At 35.5% G+C, this 9,517-nt stretch overlaps 1 protein-coding gene across 1 annotated transcript; it reads right to left on the reverse strand.

The window, feature by feature from the left end:
• Positions 1-435: 435 nt before the first annotated feature.
• Positions 436-6,556, reverse strand: LOC146942829 (oxidoreductase, zinc-binding dehydrogenase family protein). Its single transcript, XM_085756911.1, has 9 exons — positions 6,106-6,556; positions 5,712-5,800; positions 5,476-5,604; positions 5,259-5,379; positions 2,864-2,948; positions 2,608-2,717; positions 2,225-2,379; positions 1,145-1,241; positions 436-1,064 (listed from the first exon to the last, which is right to left on the reverse strand). The coding sequence occupies exons 1-9, from the start codon at positions 6,493-6,495 to the stop codon at positions 771-773; spliced, it is 1,470 nt and encodes a 489-aa protein (XP_085613037.1). The 5' UTR covers positions 6,496-6,556; the 3' UTR covers positions 436-770.
• Positions 6,557-9,517: the final 2,961 nt, after the last annotated feature.

Consider the following 9,517-nt stretch of genomic DNA (forward strand, 5'->3'; position numbering starts at 1 on the left):
GGAAACTGAAAGTGACATTCATTTTGAAACAAATTTTTTTGGTTAAAACGACACTCATTTTGAAACGGAGGGAGTAAAATCAACTATACTTCCACCCATCAATTTAGTCCCTCGGTTGGGACCAAATTAATGGATAAGAGTATAGTCAAAGGATCTTTTAATTGATTTGAATAGTTTAGAGATCAAATGAAAAATAAAATGGTTTATACACTAAATTGACTGTTTATTCGAAGAAAATTTGAGGTAATATGTAGATTTCTCAATAGTGTTTATAACTGTTTTCTAAAAAAAAAAAAAAAAAAAAGGTAGAGCCAATGCCATAACTTCCATAATGGAGGATTGAAGTGTCGGAGCTCTCCGCAAACAAAGAAATGTGTCAACGTAGAGCCAATGCCAGCTAACTGAAAGAGATACAAAAAAAAGGAGATCCAGAGCTTCACAAGAAAATTCAGTGACATTATCACTTGAGATTTATATCGTTCTGTTTTTTAATGTCTGATATTTATATTGTTAATACTTAATACTATAAAAGTAATTGAAATAAAATTACGCAAAATTCACAAGTATGTTGATTTGTTACTACATACAAATAACATCGAAAATCGATTGGGTCTGGTCTTCCTCGTTCCTTCATATATATTTTTTTCCCATACCTGCCGCTCTAACGTTTCAGAAGTACAAAAGTTATCAAAGCCTGCCGTTTTGGAAACTATGAAAACGTGTATTCACGTTTGAGAAATGAGAGAATGTATGGAGGAGAGATAAACCCCTCAACCTTTACGGGCAAATAACACAAAACCAACTAAGACGGATAGTAGAAGGATGAGACCGGCAGCTACAACACTAATGTGACCTGGCTTCAGGAGTTTATCACTAGAACTCTCTCCTCTGCCATCAAGTTTCATCTTGTCTTCTTTGAGGTGAATTTCTGAATAGGAGGGCACTGCCACATCCCAAAAAGATTTAGTTCTGAAAGATATGACTTCTTTTTCTGGCTCCAAAATTGTAGAGATATCAGTTGAAGCTTTCATGGATAACAACTCCATACAGTGATCTTTTAAAACCTAAGAACAAATCACAAGTAATTGACCTCAAAACCAAATCAGATATGCAAACAAAATTCACACACAAATAGAAACCAAACCTCAACAGTCTCAGAAGGCTGCAAGTAATCACACACATACGTCCCAGCTAACCACGGTGCAAAAACTCTTCTAGGAAAAGGAAGGCTGCATTCTTTTCTGTCAAAAAATAACAATAGATTTATTATTTAATCAAATGTTCCAAACCAGAGTATGGGAATCCAAAATAACAAAATGTATCAATTATCATTTATGGATTAAATTGATTATCACTTCTAGATGGCGCACAGAGATTTACTCTCAAAAAACACTTTACAGGAGATGCTAGTTGATGATCCCACTGAGAAAGGAGAAACCATTGCACCCTATTAAGTTTAAGCACATCAAAAAACATTGTCTCCTCTGTAGACTATCCTTCCTCTCTCCATACTAGGAGGTGGAACTACTTTCTAACAGAGAGAGAGAGAGAGAGAGAGTAGGCCATTTGTTGTAAACATTATAAACTATCGAAGTCAAATCAATCGAACCTTCCCACCATGCTAACAAAACGAGCGGAAATCTAGGAAGATGCTATGAAGCTGATTGGATCTAATTGTCTTGCATACAAAAATGTGTTACTAGGGTTCATTCATTAAAGAATAGTCATAGCAAAATAAATGATGAAATCTCCGAGATTCTATTTTACACCAGGGCATCAGCATCGTAACAAGGTGGCAAGAATAAAATGTGACAAGTGATCATGTTAAGCTTAAGCAGGTACATCAAGATTTTTGTAGCAGGGGTAGGTCTTTGAACCAACTCGGTGATTGATGCATAGATCACACTGCCATATTGCACTAGCTTAAACACGTAATTCAAGTGAACAATAATTCAAGTCACTAAATGTGATAGTCTTAAAAAAATAAAATGATGAAACATCCACGTCATCACCGAATAAACCATCTATTAGATGATGACAAAAACTTAAAAGGCAAGGAAACATATAGTTGCACCATCTAGTAGCTGATGATAAAATCTTAGAAGGCGAGGAAACATGTAATCCGGACTCAGGAACAAGCATATACACTACGTACTGTTTTCTCAGCACAGAAAATTGGAGTATATCATTGACTTGTATGTATTTATTACTACAAACTACTTACCTCAATAAATGCAGCACAAGTTGGGAAACAGGCTTTTCAACTGATACATCGTCCTCGCTTACTTGCCTTCCAACATCATGATGGTTACCTGAATCAACATCTGTCTCATCACGGATTATATCCAGTCGACTTTGAAGGCTTGTAATGATATCTCCCTATGCACATAATTGTGATCCAAGACAATATTGGAAAGATCAGGAAGTGAATGAGGGAAGTCGGTGAAGTTATCACTTCACTCAATAAACACATGAGGGTGTACCATCAAATAACCATATTTCAGGGGAGATATTTCCAAACAAATATCAAACTTAAGACAGCCCTTAAATAAACGAACAGAAGTTTCATCATAAATAAATTCATGACTAGAGTAAATACTTACTCACCTTTATATCAGTGACAACTTGTGAAATTGGCTCTTTTGAATTCAGATACGCAAAAGAACATATGGCGCCACCAAAGGAAAGAATACCAGAAACATCTCTTTGGCTGTATGCTTTATAAAATATTAACAATTAATGTTAGAAAATTTGTTCAAAAAAAAAATTAATGTTAGAAAATGAAGTTTCAAACCAACTGGAGAAATAACAAAAGTTATTGCAACCAGAATATTCATATGGTATACGACTGAAGAAAATATACCTTCAATAGAACTATCATTCAAGAATGGTATAAGCAATTCAACTTCATGCACACCTTCTAACGAGCATGGCTCATTATCAAGAACCTAAAATTGTACAAAATAAATCATTTTTAATAGAATAATTATAACAAAGAAATGTCTTGTGCTGTTTAATGCAATACAAGTGCACAGATGTGTGAGAATAGAGAGAAAAACAAATATCTGGGGAAGATTAACAACACCTAGGGTGGGTGGAAGAAAAATTCATTCGTAACAAAATATGCATGTTAAATTTCTATTTATACTTGGAAGAAATGATTCCAGCCAAAATCACAAATAATAGCAACTTCTCCTAATATTATATCATGTGGGATATGAATTATGAACATCATTATGGGCCTGTTTGGATTGGCTCATTTTTTAGCTTATGCAAATAAATATGCTTTTATATATTATTCATAAGATTGTCAAGGTAGTTTATGAAAAAACAGCTTATGAAGATACAATTCTCGTTAGTGAGAACTTATGAATTAACATAAAAGCTTATTTATTTGCATAAGAAATTTTTCATAAGCTCAAAAATAAGACAATCCAAACAAGCCCTATGTCTATAAGTGGTAGCTTATAATTTTCCGACCCACTTACACATGCACGTTTTATTCATATTTTGATTAAGTGTCTTCATCAAACTACATTGTTGCAACCGGGTCTTAAAATACTAAAATATGATTGTGATTGATGATCAGATGATAAAAAAAAGATTTAGCTGTAGCCCCTTCTCATAGGGACACAATACAAGACTCCTAATCCTAATAGAACAGGGAAACAAATCGCGATAATAACTATTATAAGAGAAGAAGCTAATCCTATGAGATAGTTCGAGTTAATACCAGATATAATATGATATTTTATTATATTCTAACAACTTCAGCAGTTGCAGTGCAACCCCAACCCAATATCACTATCCACAATCTATAGGATACAGTTTTCTCTTGCACCAAGGAACAAAGAAGAGATTAATGTCAAAATGTTACTCTTAATGAATGTGATCAAACTAAATCACAAGAGGTAAATAAATACAATGCAAATTTACAGCCAGAAAATTAACAACTTCTAACGAGCACGGCTCATTATCAAGAACCTAAAATTGTACAAAATAAATCATTTTTAATAAAATAATGATAAGAAAGAAATGTCTTGTACTGTTTAATACGATACAAGTGCACAGATGTGTGAGAATAGAGAGAAAAACAAATATCTGGGGAAGATTAACAACACCTTGGGTGGGTGGAAGAAAAATTCATTCGTAACAAAATATGCATGTTAAATTTCTTTTTATACTTAGAAGAAATGATTTCAGCCAAAATCACAAATAACAGCAACTTCTCCAAATATTATATCATGTGGGATATGAATTATGAACATCAATATGGGCCTGTTTGTATTGGCTCATTTTTTAGCTTATGCAAAGCAGCTTATGCAAATATATATGTTTTTATATATTATTCACAAGATTGGCAAGGTAGTTTAAGAAAAAACAGCTGATGAAGATACAATTCTCGTTAGTGAGAACTTATGAATTAACATAAAAGCTTATTTATTTGCATAAAAAAAATTCATAAGCTCAAAAATAAGACAATCCAAACAAGCCCTTGCTCCCTCTCCCAATCGTTGACCTTGACAGTGAACTCGTGGACGAGGCTTTGACCTGAATTTAAAAGGGAATCCCAGTTGTTCTCAGCGTAATTGGGAACCTCGTTAATTTTCTTCAGTGTCAGAGGGGAAGCTGTTCTTGTTTCATAAGCAAATGTGGCCTATGTCTATAAGTGGTAACTTATAATTTTCTGACCCACTTACACATGCACGTTTTATTCATAATTTGATCAAGTATATCAAACTACAATGTTGCAACCGAGTCTTAAAATACTAAATATGATTGTGATTGATGATCAGATATTACAAAAAGATTTAGCTCTAGCCCCTTGTCATAGGGACACAATACAAGACTCCTAATCCTAATAGAACAGGGAAACAGATTGCGATAATAACTAATATAAGCAAAGAAGCTAATCCTATGAGATAGTTCGAGTTAATACCAGATAAAATATGATATTTTATTATATTATAACAACTTCAGCAGTTGCAGTGCAACCCCAACCCAATATCACTATCCACAATCTATAGGATACAGTTTTCTATTGCAGCAAGGAACAAAGAAGAGATCAACGTCAAAATGTTAATCTTAATGAATGTGTTCAAACTAAATCACAAGAGGTAAATAAATACATTACAACCAGAGAATTAACAACTTTGCTACTCATAATAATTGAAAACACATAATTGCTTTTTAAGTCTGACTAATGACAAAACAATATCCACAAATTAGAAGTGACAAGATAGAGTGGAATAGTTTACCAATTTACCGTCGATCAGGGCTTTTGCATCTGCCAGCTCTTTGGCATGAACAGATATTGCATGATGAAGAACGTCACTCAATGTCTGAAACTTGGATGAACCATCATGCAATATGGGTAACCTTGTAAGACACGATACCATATACAAAAATCAATTTACAACCAAGTCTACTCTAGTCAATAAATAGAAGAATATCCAAAATTTGTGAGGTTGTTACCTAAGATTAAAGTTGTGCATACACCTAAAAGTTTGAAAAGAACTTAAGACCTTCCCCATTTTAAAATCACAAGGGCGTAGACTACTAGATGTAATATTTGAAGATAGCGAACAGTTTCTACAATTCCACCTGCACAAAATAGAAATAGAATAAACACCATATCATACCAGAAACAAAAACTCATCAACTAAATCACCACCTTTGGGAGTGTAACACAATAGAAGGATTTGAGTTACCTTCTCGGGCCATAACAAATTTGCAGAAGTAGTCTTTCATCCCAGTTAACCTCCGAAGCCGGCGCTGCTTCAGCAACTCCCTTCACAGTCTGCAAGGGTAAAAAAGGGGGGGGGGGGGGGGGGGGGGAATTACTAAATGCCTAACCAAGAGAGCTACGTAAAACCAACAACACTTCGGATCAAAGGTGTATCAGGTGTCCGACACTGACACTCACACATGGAGTTATGTTCAATTACTTTCATTTTGTTAAATTATATTATTATTATTATTATCAGTGTCTATGTGTCAATGCCAGTGTGATATTCAATATCCAACACGAAAATCATTAATCATGTCAATGCTAGAAAATGAACAAGTTAACTGAAATTTGGTAACATTTATAGTATGTACTACCTGGCAAAGCATTAAGGTTGAATTCTTGAAGGCATTATCATTGACCCAAACATAGACACCAACAACCTTAATGCCACCGACTAACATTCTAGAAACCTGACGAGCGTGTTCAGAAACCCAATCATTGTCGATGAAGAGAGAAGAAGAATCGGGTTGAGTTTGAGATTTGGATTTGGAAGAGGTTTTCTTATCGGGCTGGATGATGGAGGAAGCGGGTTCAGCGGAATCATTGGGAGGAGTTGGAATCAAATCGAAGAGAAAGACGCGATCCAATGCGGAGCTGAATTTTCCTATCAGTAGACCCACCTCAGCTGGAGGAGGAGAAGATTTGGTGAGGCGATCCTCAACCAATTGGAATCGGGTTTCTTCTCCGACAACGCCTTTCACCATGGAGCGTTTCTTCTGCTGTTGTTGAGTTCAACGATTTTCAACCTGCTCTAACTCTAGTTTTCTTTTTTTTTTTTTTTACTTTAATTTCTTATACATTTCAGTGGAACAGAACAGTGTCCTCGCATTGCTTAAGCAACAAAGGCAAAAAAATCTTTTTTTTTTTTCTACCTTAAAAGACAATTTTATTAATGAAAATCTGGCAATAAATCAAACTAGTATAGTGACCCGTGCCAAGCACGGGAAATAAAAAACTTTTTTTGATTAAATGTATAGATTTTATATTATGTTATCTTAAAATTATAAATGTGGTTATAATTTAAATTTGATATGGAAAAAAATATCATCTTAATGTTGTTAATTTTGTATATATTTTGAAATATCTAAACATTGCACATAACGATTAAAGTATTTGGATTTATACTTATACTAATTATTTGTAGTATAAGATGTACTCATTGTTAAACTTAGCATATGTAATATTTATGCAAAAATACGCCGACGTACTGTATATTATTATTTGTTGACATAATATATTTTATTAATCATAAAAACTAAAAAGATTATATTTTTTTTATATAATAGTCAGTGTCAGATGTATATCCATAGCATGTGAATGCAAACGTTAAATTTTTTATGGGTGTGTCTAAATATAGTTTGGGCTACAGAAACGTAGATTGTTATTTGTTTTTATTTTTTACAAAACCAATGGTCTAATGTAAATTTGTATTTTGGGGTAACAACGATGTAAAAAAAAGTTCTGCGTACTGTTATACCTGAAAAGTGCATCAATTGAAAGTCAATGACAGGAGGATCTGCTTATATAGAAATTGCATGTCCTGTAATGACCAATACGTATACATGGCAATGGGGCGGACCGGGGGCGGGTTTGAGAATCCCCGTCCCCGCCCCTGCTTCCATGCACCCGTACCCGCCCCCGCCTCCGTCCCCAAATCATATCAGGGGTAAAAATTGAACACCCAACCCCGCCCTCAACTCCCGGCTCCGCCCCCACCCCTACCCGCGAAAACTTTATTTTTTATAAAATATTTAAAAAATGCATATTTTTTCATTTTTTCATAGCAATAAAAACACAATAATTATATTAATAATTATTTATCTAATAAATTTTTTTCAAAAGAGCAAAATAATTATAATAAATATGTTTCTAAAGAGTAATATTATATTAAAATAGGTTGGTACTTTTGGAAATAAGATTATAAAATTTAAGAAATAAAGTTTTAAAAAACGGGTGCGGGGCGAGGGTGGGTGCGGGGCGGGAGTAAGCATACCCTGCACCCGCCCCCGTACTAAAACTCCAAATTTCCCCCACACCCGTACCCGCACCCGGTTAAATCGGCTTTTCCCCGTTAAATTCAGGGCGGGGCGGCCGGGTCTTGCGGGGGCGGGGTTTGTTGTCATGTCTACCAATACGCCTTACAAAGAAATTAAAAAAGAAAAATGACTTCCAAACAATACGTAACTTTAATTTTTTAAATTATAGCAACAACAATTCTAAAACATAGCCAATGATCATACTTTTTGAAAAACTTCACGATACACAACATTTTTGGTTTCCTTGCAAACATTATTATCTTCATCCAAGATGAGCAGCTTCAAACCTTTTCTAGAAGTAACTCGAGAGACAACGACATAGAGTTGTCCATGCGTGAACACGGGCTTAGGAAGATAAACTCCCACTCGAGATAAAGATTGACCCTGACTTTTATTTATTGTCATCGCAAAACAAAGCGTCAATGAAAATTGCATGCGTCTGAATTTGAAGGGTAGTTCTGGATCACTCGGAATAAGATTCATCTTGGGAATGAATACCCTGGTACCTGCCCTTTCTCCTGTAATTACAGTAGCAACTACCGTGCCCTTCCCTAGATGTGTAACTGTCAGCCTCGTACCATTACACAGTCCATTGGCCCGATCGATGTTTCTCATCAGCATAGCCGGACATCCCACCCTTAGTTTCAACCGGTGATTTGGAATTCCAGAGCTCTTAATACCATTAAGAAATTCTGTTGTGAAATACTCGCTTTGGACATCATAATTTTCACACGATCGACAAACAGAATCAGAGCTCAAATACTCTTTCTCTTCACTTGGAATCAGCGACATCATATATTCGTTAACATGCTCAACTGAATCAAGCGTTGGTGCGAGTATTCCTCTTTCTTGGAAAAATAGCTGGTCACCAATGTTATCATTCAAGTCAGGATACACAAAGTTTATAATTGACATCAACGGATTTGTTGTGTCCGATATGAGCAAATATTCAGGAATTTCTACCTTCATTTCACCACTCTCATCCGAAGCGTCATTGTCGTCTCCAGTTGAGAGTATCCACTTGCCAAAATTAGGAATTTCTTCCTGCTCTGCAGGTACCAAAGATGCACCCAATCTCATATTAACAGTAAGCCTCAACAAATTACAATAAGCCCATATCTTTGATGAATTGATTGAGGCATCAACAATATCCTGCCTCGTTCCTTTTCGGACAACAGACAATATCTGCCTGAAATCACCACCTAAAACTATTGTCATTCCACCAAAAGGTCTAAACTCGTTTAGGGGATCATTCTTGGACATCGCACATTGATCGGTCAACTGCCTCAAAGCACCATCGGTGCATCATTGGAGTCTCATCCCAAATTATCAACTTTGCAGCGCACGCCAGGTCGGCCCTAGGACTATCCTTTTCCATCGTAAGCGATGATGCCTCATTAATCTCAATAGCGACTGTCAACGTCGAGTGCGCGGTTCTTCCACCTGGTAATAGAAAAGCCGTTATACCGCTGGATGCAACATTCAATACAATTAACCCCTTCGATCTAACAGCATCTGACAATGTTTTCCATATAAAGGTTTTTCCAGTACCACCGTAACCATATAAGAAAAAGAAACCACCGTCGTCAGAACCAACGGACTCCATGATCTTGTCTTGCACACATCTTTGTTCATCAGTCAACATCAGCGTGTGTCTTATCCAGTTCATCTTTGTTGTCATTTAGCTCAT

This window comes from Medicago sativa, chromosome 3, assembly GCF_051527215.1.
Source record: "Medicago sativa cultivar Bolivia chromosome 3, Bolivia_mono, whole genome shotgun sequence".
Classification (NCBI taxonomy): Eukaryota; Viridiplantae; Streptophyta; class Magnoliopsida; order Fabales; family Fabaceae; genus Medicago; species Medicago sativa.

Bases quoted from the DNA above. Each gene is read 5' to 3' on its own strand.
- LOC146942829 (XM_085756911.1), bottom strand. From the start codon at position 6,495: ATGGTGAAAGGCGTTGTCGGAGAAGAAACCCGATTCCAATTGGTTGAG. The intron at 2,949-5,258 runs GTAAACTATTCC...GTACAATTTTAG, and splicing joins CCCTGATCGACGGTAAATTG to GTTCTTGATAATGAGCCATG. The intron at 2,380-2,607 runs GTGAGTAAGTAT...TTATGTGCATAG, and splicing joins AAGTTGTCACTGATATAAAG to GGAGATATCATTACAAGCCT.